Source organism: Amblyomma mixtum, chromosome 6 (genome assembly GCF_055824585.1).
Source record: "Amblyomma mixtum isolate Tamu chromosome 6, ASM5582458v1, whole genome shotgun sequence".
NCBI lineage: Eukaryota > Metazoa > Arthropoda > Arachnida > Ixodida > Ixodidae > Amblyomma > Amblyomma mixtum.
In genome coordinates this window covers 45,348,106-45,373,302 of record NC_143017.1, presented here as the reverse complement: position 1 = coordinate 45,373,302, position 25,197 = coordinate 45,348,106, and the positions used below count along the sequence as shown (strand labels likewise).

At 45.7% G+C, this 25,197-nt stretch overlaps 1 protein-coding gene across 6 annotated transcripts in view; it reads left to right on the top strand.

Annotated features, from left to right (window-relative positions):
- The window catches only part of LOC149338955 (phosphatidylinositol 4-phosphate 5-kinase type-1 alpha-like), a 73,648-nt gene extending 48,790 nt beyond the window's left edge, over window positions 1-24,858 (top strand). For 3 of the 6 annotated variants that reach the window (XM_089547825.1, XM_089547826.1, XM_089547830.1), the window contains 5 exons: window positions 3,422-3,547; window positions 7,908-8,115; window positions 8,502-8,632; window positions 8,802-8,890; window positions 21,222-23,411. In XM_089547825.1, the coding sequence (XP_089403951.1) occupies window positions 3,422-3,547; window positions 7,908-8,115; window positions 8,502-8,632; window positions 8,802-8,890; window positions 21,222-21,284 (617 nt within the window). In that variant the 3' untranslated portion in view covers window positions 21,285-23,411. Of the gene's footprint in view, window positions 1-3,421; window positions 3,548-7,907; window positions 8,116-8,501; window positions 8,633-8,801; window positions 8,891-14,790; window positions 14,845-21,221; window positions 23,412-24,487 lie in introns of those variants that run through there. The other 3 variants (XM_089547827.1, XM_089547828.1, XM_089547829.1) reach the window with 3 other exon arrangements.
- The last annotated feature ends 339 nt before the right edge of the window (window positions 24,859-25,197 follow it).

Here is a 25,197-nt window from a genome sequence, read left to right as displayed (position 1 = left end):
ATTCATCTGCGTACAACATGACTTGCACTGCAGAGCACAGTAGTAGTGTTAGACGAGCTGCTCTCTGGCTTTAGCAGAGACACTGAAAGCAGTGATCATGACCTTTGGCAGCTGTTCGGAAGTCACCTGACGTGTAATTTCACATTCTGTACTCGGGAAGCTGCTCTAGGTGGCAGGGACCCTTCGTCAGGCTTTTTGTCTCCGCCCCTCACATCTCTGATGTGGAATAGGCCTGATTGATTGGTTGTTTGATTGGCTTATTGGTTGATTAATTAATTGATTGATTGGATTTAAAGAGGAGACGGGTGGAAAAGCATGTCCTGTTGCAGTCACTCCACGTGAATGCCTGCCTCGTGTTATGTAATGCGGCAGGAGCACTCGGAAGCATCAGTTTAAGCACTCCATTATTACAAGCATTTAATGTTGGTCTATAAAGTAGGGATGCATGAGTATTCAAGCAATTGATATTCGAGAATTTCCGTGTACTTGAAAATTCAAGGATGTAAAGAGCAATTGTGTATTGCGCCGACTTTCATTAATTCGACCATGACAAAATCACGGTGCCCAGTCAGGTTGGCGATTCAGTTCAAAGTTCCAGGAAAGCAGTACAAGGGTCCTGTTTGCTTTCTTTTCCGTCATTTATCGCGTGGACCGATCACATTTGGAAGTGGCCAAGCTTGGCGTCATGCCAATTTCCACAACTGGGCTTTTCCCAAGTATGACACCTGGGGAGAACAAGATGGCCGACCACCCGCTACAAATAATCATGACGAGAACACATGCTGTTTTTTTTTATCCTTTCATAATCTGTTACATACGTAACGCCCACACCCAAAGCATTTGTCCTGTTGCCTTCGTAACTCTCCTAGCATAAGCTCTGCCACCTTGTTTTGGACAGCTGTGCTGTGCAGAAAAGCCCACTTGCAAAACTTTGCATGAGGCTAAAGGGGCAAGCCGAGGTGTCATAGCAGGGCAAGCGATCATGTAAAAGTCCCGCCTATTGTATGATGCATTGCAACGATCGGGGTTCCCCTGTTGCTAGGCCAAAAAAAATAGCTTGGCAGCATAGTCTCGGTTTCCGAGCTTTGCCATTGATGGTAACTGTCGGCCCGCGCATTCGCCGATCGTCCGGACCCAGCTCCGCGCTGCTTTCGGGCGTCGACTGGCGCATCCCTGGTCACTTTATTTTTACTCTTTAGGAGCAGTCTTCCTTTATAGACGCCAGTGGGCATTCTCCTCGCTTACGTCTGATTGTTCTTCCAAAGCAAGCCGAAATTGTGCACTCGTTACAGGCTTTTCGGTGTTTGTGCGATGAAGCCTCCTCATAAGACTTTTTTTTGAGAAAGCAGTTTTTTTTTTTTTTTTGTTTCTGGAAGTCTGGTGGGGGGCATCTTATAAATCAACCTTCGGATAATCCAGACATTTCTTGTGGTTCCTTGAGCTCCGGATTAAGGAGGTCTTACGAGCCATCATGTTATTTTTAGTTGCCAGCCTTGTCATTTTGCATGACCACATTACATAATAGGTGGGAAACTGTTACGCTGTTTAGCCAAGCAGTATACATTTCTGTGCACGTCATGTTTTTTTTATATTATGCTCAGTCAGTATAGTTTTTGTTTTATTTCAGTTGCAAGTGGTATATACCATTTTGAAAAATAAAAGGAAACAGCATTTGCCTATTCATTGTTTTCTAAAACATTTTTTTTCATGGTGAACAGATATTAAATTCAATACTATAAGCTATTTCTTCCTCATAATCATATTCGATTCATATTTGAAAATTTCAGTATTTGCACACCCGTGATATAAAGTCATTAATTTGGGAGCTGTATATATAAGTTTAAGGTATCTGACATAACAGAGCTATGGGTTAATATAACAAGAACGGTAACTTTAGGCAGATTTGTCACTCATCATCAAAAGACAGCAAATGCACCATAAAGCAGGGATTGTTTTGGAAAGCATATAAAGGTGGCATGGCAGACATTGGCCCATATTTTACGGTTTAGTGGTCCAGATTCGTACATATCGTAACCTTGTTTTTCTAGTCATATATAGCAGCAAAAGAATGTTTGCTTGGAGCATCCAAGAATCAAGCTTCAGAGCGAGTACCTGACATGAGTAGCCAATGATGAGTGTAGATCCAGACCTACAATAGCCCATTGTCTTTAATTTGCTGGAGGAGCACTCGATCGCTTTTTAGAGGCATTCTCGCAGGTCCGTCGAGGGAGTTCTGTTCAGCAGTTGGAAAAATTTCAGTTGCCAATGATAAAGAGTATGCACGAGGCAGACAATGTGACACCTTATTACTAAGTGAACATAACTGCTAGCCCTGTTCACCTCTTGCTGGACAGGTTTACATAGTACAGTTCATACACAGGATTTTCAGGTTCTCTGGTACAGAGAGCACATTTTTTCAGGCCTTTCTGAACAATGTGCGAATGGTTTCTTTTCATGTTTTAGTGAAGTGCAGGATAACTTGGGACAGAGTGTTCTCTAAATATGGCATTATATTGAAAATGGCATCCTGTTTTGTTTTTGTATTGTGGCCATTCTTTGCGTGAAATGTTATTTGGAAGTAATATGTTACTTTAATGCGGCACTTTAATATTTTATTTTAGGTTGCATATATAGGTGATTGTGCAGTGAATTTGTTGCATAAATGTTTGCTTTGGCGTTCCGGAATTATAGAGTTCACATTTTCTTCCTAGGTTCGCAAAATTTCACAGGGGGACTCGTCTCACACTAGTTTGCGCTGAAGTTATAAGCTCATTTCAAGTTGACCTGTTTTTGATGACGAGCAAAGGCAATGTTCTGCTTGAAGTTTTGTTGCATTATTCTGCAAGCGAGAAGTTAGCTGTGTTCGAAAGGTAATGCAAATGGATAATGGCAATTAACAGCAGTTAAGGAAAAGTTGAGTAGCTTTGGCAATGTGATAACCTTTTTTATTTGGTTGTCATTGCAAACTGCCTGAAAACTAGTTGCCACAGTTGGCAGTAGGTGGCACTAGAAGTGCTCAGTCTCCATCATGTGTGAATTCCTCGCACTTTCAAGTGTTGCCAGTACTTACGTGCAGGTTGTAAGAGGGAAGACTTGTTTTAAAGTTGCATGAAAACGTGGGCCAGGAGGGACCTGTGCATTCTTTGCTTGTATCGTCATAGGGATCATATATACTGTTCACCTTGCTCTCAGGTTCCTTTGTCATTGAGCGCAGAGGCAAGTTTTGAAAAAAGAATGTTTAAAAAAGTTTGTTTCTTTTATTCTGACATCGACTTTGTTTTTAACGATTACTAGCTTGAGGGAAACTCAGTGACTTTCTGTTTTGGCCTTTTCTTTCTTCCTTGTTCCGTTTCGGACTGCACAGAAACGACTTGTTGTGTCACTGCTCACTGTGCCCTTTGTCTCTTGCCTCCGTCCGCAGCTCTGAAGCACTCGCCTTCGAAGAGGAAAGGAGCCCCCGGAAGAACGCGTCAGGTTTCAGCCAACGAACAGGATGTCATCAAGGAGGAAACGGAAGTGGACACTTCGCCAAACAGCAGAGATCAAGGTATCTATCCGCAGCCCTGACTCTTTCGTAGCCGACAGCCTCTGAGAGGAGAGCTCTTTTGCTGTAACGCTAAACTACTGACAGCTTTTATTGCCGTGAGGTCGCGTCCAGTGCTGTGTCGTTTCGTGCCCGCATTGATCTGAAGCACAGAGCCGTGCTTTCCCAAAGCCACGAAAGGAAAGAAAGAAAACAATTTACAGGGGCATCTGATTTCGTTGTGTGTTGGCGATGCTATAGCAATAGCAGCCTTTGATGCCTTTACTGCAGTTACATTCACTGAGCCTTACTCGGTAAAGGGTGGCATCACTGCAGGCTGGCATCATGAAAACATGCGACTGTACTTTGCCTTCCACAGGCCGTATTGTCTTGGCTTGTCTAGTGGCTTTGGCGAAAGCGGAAGGCAGCACGGTTGCATTATTGTGCTGCCAGGCTGCTTCTGTTTCGATGTTTTTTTTTCTTTCTTGTTGAGAGTTGTTGCTGTGTGCGGTCGGAATGCGTTTCTGGCCCTTCATGGTTGTGCATCGATTGTGTGGCACGCGTGAAGCTCGCAAGAGAAGCGGCCCGACCGTGCCCGATGAACGGAGGCAGCCGTAGCGACAAGCCACAACGAGCCGTGACAAGCCGCGACGAGCCACGACACGGTCCGCCGCTGTTGCTGATGCCGCCGCTACTGCCACGTCCGCCGACACGGTTTGAACAAGTACCGGGTGCGGCCACGTGTTGTTGCCTGCTGGAGGGAAAAGTCTAGATGCTCCCAAACTGTTTAAGACTTATCAATTTTCTTTCTCCTGCGGTGACCTGTGTGCCCGCTGCTGCCTGTTAGCAAAGTTCATTGTAGTGTTCAATCAGACAGATGAGCTTGCTAATGGGACAGGAATATCGAACTAGTATATTTTTATGCAAGCTCAGTAGGAATTGCGCGCTTCATCCCTTCCTGGTGTAGTGCAGTTGTGTTGTGAGCTTGCACACTTGTATCGCATAGCATTATATGTTGCCCAATCTATTATATTGCCTTGCGCGGGTGACAGAGATGTATGTACTCTCCGCTCGGGCGTTTCACAGTTTTTTACTTCTCCTGTAGCATTTGGCAGGGTTCCTGTACCTAACATGCATTGTAATTTCACTCTGTTGGGCTGTCAGTTATTCAGTGCAAATCTTTTTCCAACTGTGCATTGTTCTCTCCTTTTTCTTGTTAGCTGCATTTATACCATTTTAAGACTCTTAGTAGAGTGAAAGTGTGTTTTGGAAGGGTGGGGGGGTGAGTGGCTTTATGCTGCTTCTAAACTTTTTGAGATCAGTCTCCTCTTAGCCACCTGAACCCAGTTGCAGGCCCGATGGAGGTGTTTGTGAAACTGCACTCGTAAGTTCAGCAAGTGTGCACAGTTGTGCCATGTTGCACATGTGCACAGTTGTGCCATGCGCATTGGACTTCCCAGCTAACTCTGTTTGCATTTGGCCGGTGTGAATGCCTGCAGGCCAAAAAATGAAGGTTGCTCGGTCACGAGGCATGCGGGGACTGTGTCTTGTCTTTCTCTCTCACTCTCTCTAGACTGGATCTCTCGGTGAAAACGGTTCTTACTTGGGAACAATGTGTTTTTCTCTTCCGTCTTTTCTAAGTCTTGGCAAGAATTGGTGAGGCTAGCGAGGTCACCTCTTTGAATTGAACATATCTATACGTCTGTTTGAATGTGCAGTTGTTCTTTGTGTGCACGTTGTTTCACTTATGTAGGTGAATGTTAGCTATGTGTTTGTGTGCACACTTTTTTTTTCTCCCTTTGGCAAGAAATCCAGATGCATTTATGCCTATGTCATGGTACCATAGCATCTTTTCCCTGCTTAACCTTTGAGAAAATTTTTGTCCGGTAAAAGAAAGCTTGTATTTTAGCGCGCATTTAAAGGCGAAAAAAAAAAAAAGTCTCCAGCAGGTGCCAATCTAAAAACCATTGTATCCCGGTTTGTTGTTGCGACACAACTTTTATGTGCCACATATATGTGGGCCGATGTGCCACTCAGCTTTTCATGACACAGTAAGCTTTGAAAGATGTGATTCTGTTTGCAGTTTTGATGTCACGCATGGAGTGTTGTGGTGATGTGGAACCTTCAGACGGACTGTGAGAGATCTTTGCACACTCTCAGTTGGCTAGGCGGCACGACAGGGTCACTCGTGAATTGTTGTACATTTCACTGCAGATACAGCGCATTTATAATAAAGTCATGCTAGCCTTTAGCATTGTTCTGAAAGACGCTGAGTAACGTTGTTCTCACCTCCAGCATTGGGAAAAACTCTGTTTGCTTCCGAGAAATTGCTCGCTCATGGCTTGGGCACCCGCCGTGTCACAATTTGTGCGCGCATTTATTTCATCTCAGACGCGCTTGAGGGCAAATTTTGTTGTATGTTCGTTTTCACAACTGTTTGCTGTACATCGATGGTCAATAACGTGAAGGGCTGTTAACGTTAAACGAATGAGCCGCGTAGATTTCCGATCTTACGCAGAAGTGTCCTTACGTGTCCGTAGGCTGTTTTACGGAGTATCCGTAGGCTGTTTTACGGAGTATCCATAGACTGTTGTACGGAGTCACGAGAAATGTGTTGCGCCTCTTCATGACCTTTCTGCCTCGTTTTTCTTGGAACAGTTTGGACTAGCAAGTTGTAATGCAGGGCGCATTGTGCCCGACTTACGAATAATCATGTTGAAGTAAGTATTTACTCACTGTGTGAGTGATTTGTCACAAGGCCACACTTTGTGTCGAGGTCAAGCATGGGCCTTTTTTTTTTTTCTTCGGTTATGCGTCATGGTTAGTGTAGCGTGATTGAGTGTGATCTCTGTTTGTGAGAATGCATTCAAGTCTTAAATAAAGCTGTTTTTTATGCTGCAAAAGATACACCATGGATTTTTCCCTTGCCTTTGACTTGGGGGAAGTTAAATTGGAACGGACATCCTGATTTGTGGGGTTGTACTTCCCAAAGTACTCTTACCGTCATCCGCGGAGCACCTCCTAGTTTAGGGAAATACGTGAAGGGTGTGTTTGACGCAGAGTTCGGCTCATCTGATGAACCGTTTGTTCCGACATGCAGTCTGATAAGGCCTGCAGTGAATGCCATGTGCATTCCTTAGCAGCATTTAAGAAACAGTTATCAGACTATTCCTTCTTTCCTTGGTTGATGGGCTTAATGGGCTGCTCATTTTTCCCATATTCATTGCATATAGGAATGCATTAATAAAACTGATGAGAACATTGCACATTTCAACCTTCCAAAAGCTCGAAATAAACTTTTTTTAATTACGCACTCGAGCATTTTTAAAGAACCATTAAAATGCAAACGTTTAAAAACAGGCAAACTATTTCGTGACAGTAAAGCGCTGTCATTTTGATGGTGAGCTCAGCCACATAATTGTATTGTTTGTGAAGAAAAGAGGTTCCAATGGTCAACCTTTATGCAGGTGATTAAACAGTTTGCAGCTCGCATACAGGAAAACGGAGGTGCCAGTTTTACGGAAGATACTACTGGAATGCTGTGAAATGCAAGGAAGAATTGAAACAGTCCTTGCATTACGTTTACCACCATGCAGACTACTTTAGTCCCTGCCGATGGTTGTGGATATCCTGGTCTGTTGAGAGACGAGTTCTCTCACCGATTCACCTTGTGCGGGGTGCTGCAGCCAGTGCAAGATCACCGAAAGCTTCTTGCAGGCTTGTTCGGCCTGAATGAATACGTTATGTTAGCATGACTTAGTAGAGCAATGACGTCGTTTTTACTGTAACAGCCCAGCATCTCGTTTAGCTATGCCCAACCAAGAAAATTTAAAAGGGCACTGAGAACAACTTTATATAATACTTTTTCTTAGTAAAGATTGATTGCTTGGATCTCCACTGCTCATGCTGTTTCTAAAGACACTTTTTTTGCCAAGAAAATAGGACATAGAAATCAAACTTTTTTTTCCTGCCAATTAAAACTTGTGACCACGAGACCAAAATAGCCTCTTATGATCATGATATCAAAGTAAATAGTGGTGTAGGCAGCCATGCGATATCTGCAAAAAAGAACAATGGTATCAACGAAATTTGCCTGTCGAAATGACTAGTGGCAGCGATATACCTGTGTTTCATTTCCATCCTCTTCTAGCCTGCGGAAACTCTGTTTCCAGTGAAACCAGCCTTGCTGTCATTAGAACGCTGCAATCTATCGACGCAGGCCAGCTTCAGCCTCTCCTCAGTGTTACTTTCGCCAGCCAGAGTCTTTAGACGAGGCGCGTGTTCACAGCCTGTGAACTCGCTGCTTCTAACAGGTGTTGCTGGAAACGGCAGTAACGAGAAATGCCGGCTTGTTCCCTCTTCCTGTCCTCTTTGTTCTCGGCAGGCTCGGACTTGCCAGCGTCTGAAAAGAACTCTGTGTTCAAGTTCAGCGATGGGGACACGGCAGCCATGTTGAAGGATGCACTGAGCCTGTCTTCGCACCCCGCTGGCGCAGAGCGGAGCAAATCCAACTCCGAACAACATGCGCCCAAGTCGGTCGTGCTGCGTTCGCCCGCCACTGTCGTCACCATCCGGGCCTCGGAGACAGTCAGGTACTTTGCTCTTATCTGCCACCTGGGGGCTTTCTAAACTTGCGGAATTTCTCTGGGATCCTTGGATGAGGCTTCAATGACCAGTGCTCTCTGCTGTACTGAATGGGAACTCCTTTTCTTCTCTACATTGTACTCTTCTGAACCTTTGGCCGCCAAATGAGTCCCCAAAGAACGCCAGATTTTTTTGGCAGTTTTTGATGAAAGTGTTGTCAGGCTTGCCACCCTCTTGTGTCAAAAATTGTAACCCCTCCAGTTGACGACCGTAACTCGTCATTGGTGGTAGGAGCAGCGCAACATCGGGCCTGACGAGTGTTACTCGTCAGAAAACTGTTAAGCCTTTGCACTACCCTGGCAGACTGACGTGCATGTTATGTCTTGTGTGGCAGCGTGAGCTCCCTGGGGCCATCTACCGTGCGCAACCTGACGTGGACTCCCCCCCACAGCGTGGAAGGCTCCACCCCGACCCACACGGAAGGCACGCCTTCATTCACCGAGTCCAGTTCCAGTGGAGACATTGGTGCGTACACCAACACATGCACTGTTATTCTTCTCGTTTACATTGAAGCTGCAGGGGACAGTTCCTTTCAGGACTTGCCCACCTACCTGCGCATGTCTCGTCTCTCTTCCTTGTGTGCTGTCTTTCTTGTGCTTCGTCTTTTTACGAACCCACTTTAATCTCCTTTCAGCTTGCCCAACCACGCCCCTTAAGAACTGGATGAACAAGGGGTCACAGCCTTCGCTTGGCGACTCGCAAGGGCTACACGAGAATGAAACGGTGAGTGACCTTGATCGGTTTGCACCGCCAGGGCGCGTAGCGCTTGACCGTTAACGTCCGACACGGAGCAGATGTTGCGAGAAATGTAAATGGAATGCTTGATCCCATCACATGGAACACTGCCAGGCTTTCGCAAATTCTGTACGAATGTAGAGCACAAGGAAGAGCTCAGTGGGACATGTTTTGTTCAGTTCTTTTTGTGTTGCCATGGTAGGGGGACTGTACTCAAGGCAGTTCAGTGCAGGTTATAAGGTTAAAAATTAAAACCTGTTTTTGCTCTGCATTTTACGAGTTTTACTGATATTGCAAGAAGCATTAAGAGCGTTGCAAGTGCAGACTTCATTAATGCACTCCATAGATTATTATGAACCTTACAACATAAGGCTAGACTTACTAGAAAACAGCCAGCAAGAGGACTCCACACAGAAAGGAGCACACACACACATGAGGCTGGGTGTGTGTGACAAAAAAAGGCTAGACCTTACAAAGGCTAGAAAAGGCTAGACAGGGCTAGACCTGACAAAAAAAAAAAGATTGCAAAGTTAAAATGAAAGCCTCTCTCAGAAGGCAGCAGAGGGAAATGTAGAAATACATATTGTTGCTTGCCTCTGAATAGTGGCATGAAATAGGTGATTGTGACCTGCATTGGTGTGCGATTTGGAGTCGTTAACTGACGAATGCTGTCTTGGTGCATTTCACACCTCGTAGTGTGTAGTTTGGGGCCTTGTCTTCAGCATTGTGGCATGAAGTTTATTCGAGCATTGTTATGCCTGCAGTCATCCACTGTGAATTTTTTTTTTTACACACTATTTGTTACTGCACCCATCTCACGATGGCGAGCCAAAAATGTGATTGGACAAGCAGTGCGCATGGAAGGAGGTTTCATTTGCGAACCCTGGAGGCTTCGCTCGTCTGCCCTTCAGGGTAACGTACAACCAGCTATAGAAGCTTGTGGAACATGGTAGTTGCAGTGTGTGTTATTTTTTTTTGTTTCATTGTTCATTCGTGGAAATGCTTGTACGTGTGGTTTGCAAGAGAACTCGATTGCTGGCTGCTCCCATGTTCCACAAACTTTCGCTGGTGCCTGTACGTACCCCTCCGTTTTTTCTCATATTGTCGAGCGCACTTCTGTCAAATTGCTTTTGTATTTGTTTGAATTAGACTATGCGTAAAAGAAAAGTACTGATACCTAAAATAAGGCTTTTGAAGCACATCTGCCTCTTGCGGTCACCCCTTTTTTTAGGGAATATTATCCACTAGATGAGAGGCATGGATTGTCAGAGCTCTTAGATCATATTAGTTGAGAAACTCTGCTTCAAGAAGGGACTAGTCCCTATAGCCACTTTTCGGTCGCTTACAGATAGTGGCGCCATCTGGAAGCTGCAAATAAAAGCAGTTGCTGTATGTCGCGATTGAAAATAGTTTTTTTTTCTTGCTTCTTTCATCTCCTAATTTATCTGTCAGACTGCTATATCTATGGATTTTTGTTATTATACGTGGACCCTAATGGCAAGTTTCGCAACTGGTAATATCAAAGAGCTTGCGAGTATTGCACGGTGGCCGTAATGCGCAGAGACAAAAGTTCGGTCATGTCGACCCGAGTGGCTAAGAAGTGTTTCCGCTTCCATCTCAAACAGTGGCATGTGAGTACAAGATCAAGGCTACTTATTCTCGCCCTGCAACTTCTGTGCTGTGCGGCTGTGGTTTGCTACTTAGGGGCTGCGTACTGTGGCAAACTCTCCACCACACTGTGGTGTCTTCACGCCACCTAAGGATGGCACACAAGGTGTCTGTGCTTGGTGGTTTCTTTGTTTCTTTTTTTCTGTTAGCTTTTGTGTTAGCACGTGTCAGCCTTTGTTTGGGTCCACCACTGAGAAGGAGCGTCAAGTTAGGCTCACTAAATTGGTGTGTCATTGGACTACTTTGCGGCGACAGCGGTCGCAGTTGCATTGTTCTGCTAGCTGGCACGTGCCAGGAGGCTCGAGAACACGTGGGCGGACAAGCGTGTTGTCTCGGGGGGGCATTTCCCCCACTGTCGTTCTTTCTACCCTCCTCTTAACATTTCAAACAGCTGCTAAACATGCCTGCAAAAGGGTGTTCTCAGCTGGTTGGCTGCCTGCTGGTTTGTGAGCACTAGTCAGCAGTAGTGACAGAATTGTATGTGGGCCTAAGCAAGAATGCTCTCTCTCTCTCTCTCAGTCATCTGCGCAATTTGCCAGGAGGCCCAGTGGAACGAATGCTTCACCGCATAATCGCTAGCTCAGCTCTGGGTCTGCCCGAAAAGGAGTGGACTCCATTGGAGTTCTGCTTTGTGTTAGTTGGTATATACAGTGAAACCTCAATGATTCAAAGCTCGGTTAACCCAAAACCTTGATAATATGGAGAGTTTCTGCAGTCCCTTAATTCCTCATGTAAATTTGACCGGATAATTTGAAGTGGCGACTTGCACCGGCCCGGTTAATTCGAAGATCTGGGGTGTGCCCTACCCAGACTTTGCTGCAGACCGGTGAAACGTCAGTTAGAGGGTTGGGTTACCGAAATCTCTGAAATCCTTAACTACCATTGTGTATAAGTCGACCTTGTTATAAGTCGACATTACTTCAGAAAAGCGACCATCCGAAATTGGGGTGCTGACCTGTGCGCAGAGCCAACCTATTTGCAGGGTCTAAGGTAGTTTTGGACGAGCGGTGGTTAGTATGCACCCTGTGTTGGTGCCAGTCCATGGCTGAATGCCTGGGGCTCCTTGCGTCAAAAAGTGTTGATTCGTATGCAGATTGGCTGCACCGAAGAAAATTTGCATTTTGTGCCGTTTACCAGGCTCGTTGGGACTAGTGGTCGCTTCCTCAGATGAGCTATAGGTAGCGCGAAAGCAAGCTTTGGCAAACAAAAGGCAGAGCCTGACTCGTGGTTTGTGTACCTATCATTATGGCAGGGTGTAGATAGCTATGGCAGGGTGTAGAGAGTGAATTTTTGACAAGATGCTTTGCTTTGGATTGATGCGTTGAGCGTCAGTCAGTAACCATGGATTCCCAGCTGAAATTCACCACACCCGGTGAACAATTTGCGGTTGAATTTCTTTTCCCACGTACTTGCAATTCTGGCTTCAGTCACCAAACTGGGATCGGAGCATTGCAAGTGGGTATGAGAGCATGCGAGGCATACAGAAACAGCAAAATGTAATTCCTGCCTTGTTGTTTTATTTCGCTCGAACTTTTACGATAGGATGCTCTAGAAGCTGGAATGGCAGTCAGTAAGCAAACAGCTGTTATAGCGCAGTTTTTGTGTGCCTGTCATGATCTCGTACATGTGACGTTGCAACAGCCATTCGACTGCTGAATGAAAACCGACACTGCGTGGGGTAGAAATTCAGTTATAAATTGTTCACTGACCATTGGCAAATTTTGGATGGTGGTGTTCCGTGTTTATTTATGTCTTATGCATTCCTTCAAAGCAAAAACACGCTACAAAAGGCCTCTACTCCTTTAGGGGTCCCTGGGAAGCACCTGAAGGCAGACATGCATGCATGTCAAGCTCGTTCGCCGGACAGTGCAATAAAAGGCTGGACCGTAAATGTCACTGGCTCAAGGCGTGGTCAAGACAGGGAAAAAAAAATTGCAGTGGCCTAACTGTAGGAAGTTGGTTACTCAAGTTAACAACAAATACAGGAACAGTGGGTGTATAAGAAGGCAAGAATTAGGGCAAGTCGGCTATTCTTTATGTGGGAAATTGGGCTAGATTGGGGAATTGGGAAATTGGGCTGCCAGAACCGAGGCCCTCGGTTCTGGCAGCCTTGATGCCATAGGAAACATAAGAGGGTTCTCACGCAGCTTCCACCCTCTTCGTTCGATGACGTTCTACGTCACACCTGCGGTAACTCAGGACGTTCCACGTCCGCCGCTTATGAACGCGGGTGGCGCTGATGAACACTCTCAAGGTTAGGTTACTTGTAAACATAAATACCCCCGAAAGCAGAAGACTTGACAGCCGTCGCCGTAGCTCAGAGGTAGAGCACCGGACGCGTAATTCGGAGGTCGTGGGTTCGGATCCCACCGGCGGCAAGTGGTTGTTTTTTCTTCTGCTTTTCTAATCAATTAGCATTAAGCGATAACATATTCAGTAATATTCTAAATTGATCAACACCACAAATTAAATAAATAAAAAAAATCCCCTGTGCCCCTTGGTTTCTGTGGCTGTTGGCTTCTGAAGGAATGATTAGACTGACAAAGCGTGTATTCACAACTGATTTTAGCACTCGAAATAGAGATGGTTTTATTACGAGACTGGTTACCGCGAGACAAAAAAAATCACATGAAGGAATGGTTAGACTGACAAAGCGTGTATTCAAAACTGATTTTAGCGCTTGGAATAGAGATGGTTTTAATGCAATAGCTCAATTCCTTGTACAAGGATGCATAACTCGACAACCATTACATGTTTCTACTAGTTTAAGTAAAAGACATGCTTTCGCTGAAGCCTTGCATTTACATTTACAGTTACAGTTGCATTTACAGTTACATAGACCAACTGCTTACCGAATTTCAAAGAAACTAGCTTAACAATCTCTGGTTAGTGGTTTCATGTCACGGATAGACAAATGTTAAAGGAAGTTTTGAATTGTGTGCTGACAGTAGGCCTTGGAGAGCGCCGGCAGTGAGAAAGAACTGAGAGCATTCTGTGCTTGACGACTGAACCATTTTAACACGGGACCAAATTAACGACTCGATTGAGCTCAGAAGCAGGCATTGGTGGTTTTTTTCTTTGACGTAGGGGTTTCAGGGTGGATGCAGGCAGTTGATTGGCTGTTCACTTTGCCACTTTGCTTACTAACTACAGGCAGCCATCTGGCGCTCTCTTGTCTTGTTTGCTTTTCCTTTCATTTCCAGAAAAGTTTCTTTGTTCCTTCTAACCAGAGAGACTGCTAAGAACTCTAGCATCACAGTTGAACCAGTTGTTTCTGTTCTTGCGTAGACGTGTGACTTGCTACACAGTTGCTGTGAAGTGTGCCAAAATTTTGTCCTTTAATTTGGGAACATGTGCCTCGTGTTCCACTTTTGCTTTCATGTGACTGTCTGTTTTCGTGTTTGCTCTGCTTGGTCTGTCTCTTAACACGACCGCATCAAGCGAGTGAAGTGTGCGCAGTGTTAATGTTCTGTTAATGGCTGTGTATTGATGCCGCCAGAGCAGGCGCTGCTGTTCCTGTCTGTGGCTGACTGCCTGAACTAACTGAGAAGCTTGTGTGGCTGCAATGCAGCCTGTCTTTTTCTCTTTCTTGAAGCAAGTTGCTTGCTACATGGGGAGGTCAGCACTGAATGTGCAGGTTATTATTGGGGTTGTTTGAGTTACTTGCGCAGTTAAAAGTTAGTTTTGGGATAATGACACCCTACCTGTACATAAGTATGGCTGCCACGTCGAACCCAGTTAAAATCCCGAGAGCACATTACCTAATGGATACAACGGTGGTCTGATGTTAGCGTGGTAAGAATATGTGCACATTTTTTTTTGTATGTGTGTGGAGAAAGGTGTCGTTTCTCATCATAGTATTCTTGGAAGGCCATTTACGTAGTTTATGACTTGCTTTTTCTTTTTTTCACGATGAGTTCGTTTCCGTTAAAGACCACCTGAAATCTATGAGCTACTAGCTGGGTATTTTAGCTCAGGAAATGGGAAGAAGTTGCATGTTGTCAGGTTGACAATGTGAGGAATTATGAGGAATCAGCTTGTTGCCAAAGATACGCTGCATTTGCCCCTGTGGCAAGGAATCTTATAGGTCTCTGTTTGTGCAACGTTTGGACCTTCCCCCTGTTCAAGCAACTTGCTTGAGTGGCCGTGCAGACTGCATAACCCGGTGTTGGCCGCCGCTTTGCGTTAATTCTCTCTGTTGTCTTCTTCACCTGCTGTAGCCACAGAGTGGACCACTCGTTGTCATGGAAACGTCTGTGTGACTCTTCAGGCCAGTACGAAATGCAAAAAACCTTGGGCATTTTTTTGCCAGCCTTTCGCTGCCTTGTTAGCACGCACACACACATTGTTGGCCATGCGGCCCCTTCGGTTGGTAGTGCAGGCTTCGCATTTTTTTTTTTCCTGCGTGCTTCTTTCATCTTTTTCACCTTCTCTCTTTCTCTTATCTAGCATTGCACACGCTTCCCGTATGCTCTTTCGCAGTGATAGCTGTTAATGGCACAAAGCTCCGGATCTGCGATGCCTGCGTGGATGTCTGCACAGTGAGGGTGGCGTGAGAGGAGGAGGACGTGTTAATTTGGAGCGTTTAAGAGGGAAATGAAAATAACAGACAGAGGGGTCTGGTGGACAGGTGGCTGGGGGACAGGTGACTGAGAGACAGGTGACTGGGGGACAGGTGACTGGGGGACAGGTGACTGAGGGACAGGTGGCTGGTGGACGGGTGACTGGGGGACGGGTGACTAGGGGACAGGTGACTGAGGGACAGGTGGCTGGGGGACAGGTGACTGGGGGACAGGTGGCTGGTGGACAGGTGGCTGGTGGACAGGTGACTGGGGGACAGGTGACTGAGGGACAGGTGGCTGGTGGACAGGTGACTGGGGGACAGGTGACTGAGGGACAGGGAGGGGGTGAGTGTGTTAGGAGAGAGTGAGCCATCATAGCATGGTGCAGTGTGGAAACAGGTTGGCGGGTTTTACATGGCGCAGCTACTACTGGATTCTCGCATTATGCAGCATTACGTATGAGACATTTCATTGCGCAGGTCTGTTTACCTGACATGGTTTAACATGCCGTGTTTTTTTTTTTTTGAAGAACACTGTTGGTCATCGCTGTAAACCATCGGGTCATAGGCACTAGTTTCAGTATCTCAGTTCTGTATGTGCAGTAACTCATCTATGCCAAGTCTGCTCCATGATCTAGGTGTAGGCATGTTAACTTCAGGAGCAGGAGGAGCAGTCACTGACGTAAACATCACACGCTGTGCACATTGGTGCCAAACTGGCTGCAACAAATGTACACCACGTGAAAGGAGCAGCTGTGCACTGACAAAGCGTCGGCTTCGTAGGCTGAAAAACCTTGGCACAGTGTACTCAATGCATGATTATTTGCTGGCTGTGGTGCACCTCCCCGGCTTCTGCTTACTCTCACCTTGGCGCAACATGTGTCCAGGCTGTCCTTGCTACCATGCACCAAGGGGCAAAATAGGTAGAGAAAGAAAAAAGATGCAATGTTTTTGTGCTAAGCAAGCGTTGTTTGGATTTCCGAATTAACGAGGTTCTACGCTAATGAAAATAGGCCCATCACATTTGCATGCTCTGGGATTCCGGCCTTTTCAAGCACAATCTGACAAAAGCAATAATGAGTGCAACCTCATTGGTGAGGTGCAACCTCATTGAGGTGGTGGTGCAACCTCATTGGTGAGTTGCAACCTCATTGGTGAGGTTCAACCTCATTGGTGAGGTGCAACCTCATTGAGGTGGTGGTGCAACCTCAGTGGTGAGGTTGTGGGGGCTCTTTTTTATCAGACTGCATTCATGCTCACTGTCGTGGACTGTTTTGAAATACTGCCAGGTTTCTCTCCCTTCTAAATGGGGCACAACCTCTTACACCTTTCTTAATGACTCCTGGGCTCTGGGGGCAACATCTGAGAGAGGCTGTCTAGTGGACATTCCTCAACAAATGTGGGCACATTGTGAAAGATACTGCTGGCTAGTGCACATAGTGTTTGCCTCGTTCAATTTCTGCAAGGCTGCTCACACCTTGGTGCAAGCTATATCAGCATAAAAAGAAAAGGAAAAGGAGGAGGGGATGACGATGGACACGAATGCAGAAAGTTGTCCTAGCATTTGGTGGAGAGAATTTCATCCAGTTTTGCTAGTCACACAGGCACCAAGCCACCTGACCCCTCCCCATTTGTGTGTCACTAATCCCCGGCCAGCTTGGTGGATGTGTGATTTGCAAGCTCGGTGGAGTCGTATCTCAAGGAAGTGCCCAGCTGTAAATCCCATGTTGTCCCGTCAGCTTCTCCTAGTCCTTGTCTGTTTTGTCTCTGGTACCTTTGTACTGTTCTGCCGTCCTGATCCTGCCAGCTGTCACCCCGGCTCTGGGCAGCTTTGTGACACCTTTTCTCCGAACGAACCTCCCTTGTTTAGAAACGGTGTGTCTCCCGTTCTTATGCATAGGCTAGTTCTGGAGCGCCCGCCCGGTATTATTGTGTTTTCCATTCTGGCTTTTGTTGTGTATTTGCTTGGTGGCTGCAAACAAGCATGGGCAGTTTTACAGTTTCCCCTTTGTGTATCTTTTTCTGTATTGTTATGCGTCTTTGTGTGTGTTTCTATGCACTATAGTGAGCTGTCGTGAAAGACACATGGGCATAGTTCACCTTAATGCACTTTGCATGGAAGTGACAAGGAATTCGGAGACAGAAAGAAGTGCAAGGAAGAAAAAATTGCTTAAAGGGGCTCAGAAACACAATCTTAGTTGACTATTTTGCCTGTTGATTGCATACAGTGAGTTACAATGCTGCTATTAGCGTCGGTAATACCGCATATATTCCGTTTTTTAATATTTTAATGTCCTCCCAAAAACAAATTCATGGCTGTGATGGTGTCCCCACACATTGGCGGGTTTTAGCAGCGGATATGACATCACCTGGCGCGAGCTGATGATTGGACAAAACAGTAAATATACTTCAAATTGTGTGAATAAATAGAGACACATTTTGTCACCTGTCGGTGTTTTATATTAGATCAACAAAAACAACTTGTTTGTCTTAGATAAAAGCCCTGCAAAGCAAGTAAAATAAAAATACACCACCAGGGGCTCTGGCATGGAAACGGCGCTGCCAGTCTCAGCAAGAACGAGTTACAGAGAGCAGGCAACCATGGAGGGCAAACTTCCGCGACGTGCTCTGGCAGGCGTTTTCATTGGTTGCGCCAGGCGCCGTCATCGGGAGAGCGAAATAGGAGCGGGAAGCCCCGCCAAAATCGAGTTGAGGGCAGCGTTTTATTTGCTTGTATTTTTAAATTTCTTCACTGAATAACTCCCGTTCCTGAGCATCGATTCCTGTAATTCTTTATAAGTCAGCATCTGTGTGACATAAAGAATCCACCCGAGGTATAGCCGGTATCCCCCCAAGCAGTGTTTCGCAGCCCCTTTAAGAAAAAATTTTGATAATTTCTTTTTCTTTGATCAGGCATTCATCAGTTCTGGTAGCCATTTACTCATGGTTCGGTCACCAGCCCGTTACAAATAACTTCGAGCATTCGAATTTCTCGCAGAAATTTAGCGAGAAATTATCAGCTGTTTTCTCATTTTATCCACTTGTTGTTTTCTCTACTTGAGCATAAATCCACCAACAGAGATGCCTTTTGGTACCATTGCGACAGTCTCCCAGCTGCAAAATTATTTACCTCTTTCAAATCAGCAGAGACCAACTTAGGTGCTACTTTTATTTAGTTGTGCCACAGCCAATGTTGTTGAATACCATTATGCTGGCTTTGGCTATGCAGTGTTTCGGTCTGCTAGTGGCTCTATGTCTCACTGCAGCTCACTGTAGTGCTATTCTCCTTTCTTTCCATTTGTTTTCTTCTTGAGTTAACCAAACTGTGCCAGTGTCTGTATCTGTTGTGTTTTTGTTTGTTTGTTTGTTTTTTCTTTCTGTCTTGCTGGCCCTACTCTGTTAACTTTAGTGCCTAACATTTCCTGTGTCCCCTGTAGTCTTCCCTTGGCTGTGGTCTCTGCCTTCCTGTTCTTTGCTCGGTTTGTAAAACTGCCGAAAATGGCTTGATCAGAGTCGACGCTTGTGTAGTATACGGGGTGTGCCAAGGAAAAAATGTTGTTTTCCAAGAAGCATGGTCTTTCAGAAAAGAACTATTCACTGTTTGTGAGCGGCACTTCAAGAGCGAGCAGTTTATGTCAGTGAAGCAGCACAGAGATTGAAGAGGTTTGTCGCCTTTAGGGCATCAAACGAAGTGTGCCTTTTTGTCAGTAGAGACCCGTCTCATAGAAGTGCCCCCACCTAGTAAAAAAATCGCCACCTGATGACGCTTGCAGTTCTCTTCCTTGTAGCACAGCATCTGGTTTCACACGTTCATGTCATCTGCTGTGTCCGGTACTGTGAGATAGCTAGCTTGTTTTTTTTTTTTGCGTCTGAAATGTTTGTCGCTCTCCAATTTGTTCCTCTTGGATGTGTGGCTGGACATTTGTTGTCACCCGCTTAGGAAAGCGGCACTCAATTGCCCCTGAGTGATCAAGAGATGCAGCTGGGACGGTGGGGCATCTTTGCAATGAATGAAGCAAACAGCTGCATGACTTCTCTGCCAGGGGTCAGTAGTGCACATGAAGCTCCCTCCTCACCCCCTTTTTAGTCTCGCAGTGAGGCCTCACACCCTCTTTGGCACTGGAGTGGGGTCTCATTAATTTCAAAGTCTCTTTGGTCCTGTGAACATCTATAGGGTACGAATAGGGTTTAATGTGAACCGCATGATTGGAAAAGTCGCCATGTAGGAGAGAATGCTCTCCTATGGTATGCAGGTGCGCTGTGAATAAAAACCTGAGAGAAAGGAAGCAAGCTATGTATGGCAGGTATCACGTATATCAAGGAAAACGGGCTTCGAGCTATCCTGAAAGGATTACAGTTTTTGGTGCATTCAAGTTATTTCTGAGCTTGTCAATTTCCAATTTTCTTCTCACGTCTGGCCTTCCCTGTAGATAGTTTTGTGTTGTCCATATATGTTTGCGTTTTGCCCCTGGTGTGTGTCTGTGGAGTGGGTCGTTGTTGCTTTTTTATTCCTCACTTCCTTTGAGATGGGTGCATCATTTGAGCGTAGAATTCAGGGTGACAACAAGTGCTGAGCATGTAAACAAAACGCAGAAGCTGCTGCTTGGCATCCTGCATTGAACTGCCGCTTGTCAGTGCACCTGAGTGGTCGAGATGTTTTGTTTGAAAAGGTTATAAGATCTCGCAGCGATGTCTGCACAGGGCATCACCTTTGCACTAAATGTCCTTGCCATCGACATCATGGTATGTTATAATCATAAGCTGCAGCGCTCACCTGCCTTTTGAAAACTCTAGACATCTCATTTGTGTAGACATGAGAAACGCTGGTGGTCTCAGGGCGGGTCAGTCGCATTACGGCTATCGCGGAAACTTCTTCATTGCTGGGGACTGGAAAAGGTTCTGGGAATCTTTTTTTTTTCTTTTTTTACTGTTGTGAGCTACACACATCATCCCATGACTGTGCTGAGCATTGTATTAAAACCTGCGCATGTTTGGAGGCAATTGATGTTTGACCGCCATTTGCGGAAATGCTGCATGTGACTGCTGTGGACCCTAGAGATTGAGTGCGGACGAGTTGCATGACATCTTGTGTGCGAGTTTTGTTGTTGTTGTTGTTCTTGCAGCATGAACATGCTTAGAACAGATGTGTGCATGTGCATGTCATCCTTGATAATGTGCCTGATAATGTATGGGGCAGAAGAGGCGACCCAAATATCTAGTCACTCGGTGTACTCTCCTGTCATCTTTCCTGATCCAGTGTGCCAGTTAATTCCAGCATACTGAGCAGCTTGTTTTTCCACCAAAATTGGCAGCTAGTCCCCACACAATGACGTTAGGCTTTGAAGTCCCATGCTCTAAAAATAGCGCTAGTACTAGTACAAAAAGACATTACAAATGGTACGACAAAACAGCGCTGACGGGCGGTACGGAAGATGAAGAGACAGACACATGCGCTGAACTAACAACCAAATGGTTTATTGTGAAAGAGGGGGGGGGGGGGGGGGGCAATATAAAGCATAGAAGGGAAGAAACTGCGGGACTAACATGACATGACATACATACGGGAAATCATCACTGATTCTCACTGACATCTGAGAAGACTTTGGGGAAAAACACATAGCATTCCTACTTGAAAGCTACAAATGGTTGTTTATAGTTAGCCTGCCATTCTTTATAAGAATGGCAGTTTTTTTTGCCATGTTAATCACCACCCCAGCAAGTTCTTTCCTAATCATCTTTTCCTTCTAGCAGAGCTATATCTGTGCTAAGGATTGTGTCCATGCAAATTTTGTCCATGTCAATAAGACTGAAGAGTGTGAACTGTTGAGTAGGACAGGAGCATGGCTACATCTCCGGCGGTTCCCTGTGGTCTTCTGCCTGGCGACTGGTGGTTCCACCCCGTGCATGTTGCGAATGCCTGCCTGCCTGCTTGACCGGTAGTAACCGACAAACGCCCCAGCTTTAAGCCATCCTGTCCCCCCCCCTTAGTGGTAGTCTTATGCCCAGCATGCCACCCTGCATGGCCGCCGCCACCCTGACCAGCGGAGAGCCGAGGCATCGCATCTGACCGGCCGTTTTCTCTCATTGCAGCCAGTGGCCAGCTCTGCCTCTGTACGCCACGACCTCCTCCTTAATCCCATTAACGAAGATTGAGCCCCGAGAGAGAGAGACAAAAAAAGAGATCCCGCCTTGTGAAAGACGACTACTGTCTTGTGTGCTCTAGTGTGGTGGCATCAAGAGGAACCACCGGCCTGCATGTGTGTGCGTGTTTTCGTGTTGTTCGTACTGCCTTCCCCCCTCCACCTGACAATGCTGAGAACGTTTCTTTTTTTTTTGTTTCCTCATTTGAACTTACCAGTGCTCGGTGACCATTCATGTCTGTTCGTTTCTTTTTACCGGCTTCCCGTTTGCCTTTTTTTTTTCTTTCGTTAATTTCACGCCCGAGTCTCTTCGAACAAACCACTAACAGATGCAGCATCTTGATCAACTAACAGCGTGTGTCACGTCGCCATCACCAGTGCACCCGAGGCCCGCCCGGAAGCGTCTCATTCATTTTTATCGCTCGCCAGAGTTTTTTTTTTTTAAGAACGAGTGCCGTACTGTTGGGTAATCAGTCTGTTACCATGTGTTGATGAGATCAGTAATTGCGGCTGCTTGCCCCGGCTTTTTATTATGCTGTACTTTTTAGTTTCGTGCTCGTGTAACTGAAGTCGATCATTCTGTCTGCACTCTGTGATTCACTTTGGTTGTTGACGTCCATGTGTGCATGATCATGATCATTTGGTGGAACGTACCTTCAGTGGTTTTGTGGAGGCATCTTGCATAGCTGGCTGCTGTTGTAGAACGCATTGTGTCCGGCAGAGTGCGGAATTCCTTTTTTATTTTCTGTGCGCCTGTGTTTGTTGAAACTTGATGCAAACCATCCCAGGCCGGCTGCTTCAAAGCAAGGGGGAAGGAGTAAACCTAGCTGAAAGCATCGGTAGTCGGAGACAGGCGTCTCTCTGTGTTTTTTTGTTGTACATTGTTGTTGCCCGAGAATGTCTCGTGCATTGCCATGCAATACGGCTGTGTCCGCACGCCGGGAGAGAGTGTACCATACGTGTATGTTTGTCGTCGCTAGCTACTCGCACCTTGTGATCCATGTACAGGAATCGCTGTGTAGGCTGTCACCTCACTGTGCCATGGATGTTGTGCGCCTGTATTACTTACTGTCCTACCTGTGTGTACGTAGTGGGAGAAAACCTGTGTGTACGTAGTGGGAGAAACGCAGGCATCCCTTTCTTCAATGATGTCACAGATGAGAGAGCCTGTGTGGCTCGACCTTAGCAGACATCTGATGTCACTGGTGTCCACACTTGAAGCCTTATCAAAGCCGGTGTCTTGTTTAAAAATGTGCCGTGTAACGTACTACGTACTCCCAAGACTGGTGTTGTGAACTGAGCGGAACAAAGGTGCTAGTGTGTCTGTCGTTTTTAGTCTTTTAACCAGTGTGCATTGTTGGTTGCAAATGCCTCTGAAAGTTGCATGAGATAGTTATGTGGCAATCTTCCCTGTGTAAAATAAAACAAACGCTTTTTCTGGTAGTATGCATGATGTTTACATTGTTTGGCCATGCACGCCATGTTTTCACTACTATCACTTTGCAAGTTGTCATTTGTTTTTCTCTTCCAGTGTAATAATGTGCTCCAAAAAAAATGCATTTCTTTTCTGTCAGCTGTACTTTGGCTCCAATACACACCCGCATATTGCTCCCAGGCAACAGATAGCATATTGGCTTGCGTTTTGGTGCAGAGAGGCACTAAATTGGCAAGGGCCAGAAGGGAAGCACTGATAACACATGTGCACTGTTCCTTAGTTAATGGTAACTCTTTTTTATCTATAGCTTGTTGTTGAAGGCCTTGTGTAAGTTGGAAACAAAAGTTTCCAGGACGTGTGAGCACCGACCCAAGTGCATAGCTTTCATATCAACCCGTGACCACATTTGTTAACATGAAAGTTGATTGCACATTCTCTAGCATGTGCAGGCTGACTCATTTGCTGGCACACATCGCATCTATGTGGTCACATTGCCAGTCGTGCTTCCTTGAGACTTTTGTCCCCGATAATGCATTGCCTGTGCTTTCTCAATACGCAGCTTATGTTTAATGCGTAAACGGTTGCAACATTGCACTGGTGGTCAGGGAGGAAGAAAAATGTGCACAGTGGCAAAACGGTTGCCTGCCTGACCGCAGAGTAGTGAGAATTTTGGGACAATAAATTCTCGTGCTGCTTGTGTTTGAATTCAATGTCTTCTCAGTTTGTGACATTTACGAGACTGCACTTTTTCTCCCCACCCACCCCACCTAACTGCAAACTCCAGGTCTAGATTGGGTGAGTGAAGTAGAGTGTGTAGCTGTTTGTCCTTTTGTGTGTGTGTAGCTGGCAGTTCCCATTCCCATAACTGAATGCCACTCACTGTTCGGACGCGAGAGGAATGCGCAGCTGCATTAATGGCTGCTTATTCCCCCACACGCATGACGCTGGCTTTGGGTTCCCTAACCTCCTGTTTTTTCTTTTGTTTGAAACAGCAGGTTAATTTATTTTTTTGTATTCCCAGACATTTCTTTTTTCTGAACTTATACTGGCGCTGATCCTGCCTGTGCTTTTTTTTTTACTTTTTAGTACTAGTATTAAGCACTGTGCTGCCTTGGTGCGAATTAAGGTACTCCTTTTTTTTGCCACATTTTTTGTTCAAAGGTACCTGTACAGCCCCGAGCAAGTTTTAAAATCCTGTTATTCTTTTAAGAGCCCTAACTGCTGTAATGCACTTTCAAATTGCAGATCGCCTCAAAGCCTGGTGAACTGAGCTCTTTTTTTTATTCTTTGATTCTTTGTCACGAAAGGAAAATATCATTAAACGTAGTACGATACTGATATACCTCAGACATAACTTCACCAGCAAAAGTACGAGACACCAGGAGAAGAACACCACAGGACAACGCTGTTGTCCTGTTTTCTTCTCCTGGTGTCTCGTACTTTCGCTGGTGAAGTTATGTCTGATGTGCACCAACTAGCCCACATGGGTACCTTGTTACTGTTGATATACCTCATGCACAGTTCTGTTGCCATACTATTAATGCCTTCGCACACTGGCGGCAAAAAAAAAGGTAGGTTAGGAGTGAGTTACCATCGCTGTTTGGCCTTGACCCCTCTTTGCACCTAGGTTCCGTGCATGTTTCTGGTGGTCTGTCTAGGTATATTTTTTTTTGTCTTCTGGAGATCTGGTTAGCCTGATGGGGATTAATGACTTGCAGCAAATAAAACACAGTGTGGTTCGGACTGCGCTCATTGGGGCTTAACATTTTCTCTGTTTTCAGACACGTCTCTAGTCTTCCACAGAAAGTGCAACCCACTTTGCAATGACCAGCCTCCTCCCCAGCTTCACTCTTCCTCCCCGGCTGCTTTCCAAGCATTCAAGGTCACAGGTGTCAAGACTATAGCTGTACATACTAACCACCTCTTCGTGTCCTGTAAAGAAATTTAACTCGATTTCACTCCCCGCCCTCGACATACTACGCGGCACTGCGAGCGTCCCGCTCTTACTCTTCGAATCTTGGGCCCCCCGTCTCTCTCCCTCTTTCTCTCTTGCCTTGCATCGCTGCAAGTTATGATTTCCACGCGCTTACACGGTTTCTTTCATTTTGTACATAGTTAAATAAAGCAAAGACACCAAGTGTATGCATCGCCATTGTTTTCTGTCTGCGCCATTTCTCGACAATCCACCGTGGTGCCTTCCGTCTCTCTACCTGGGTTCAAGCATGAAGACTGAGGGCAGCGTCTGTTCTTCGCTTTTGGTCACTGCACACAACACCTGTGCAACAGTTTTTGTACACGCGGAAGAGTCATTTTTCGAAATTCTTCTAGTCTTGCTTTTGCAGGATACAGGCCAAGGCCAAAAAACAGTGCACAGTGTAAAAAAAACTGAGCTACCTGCTAATCAACCAGCAGTTCTTGTTAAATTTGTTGTAAAGTTCACATTAGTGGCAACGAAACCTGCACTTGCACAGTACACACATTGTCTTTGCCT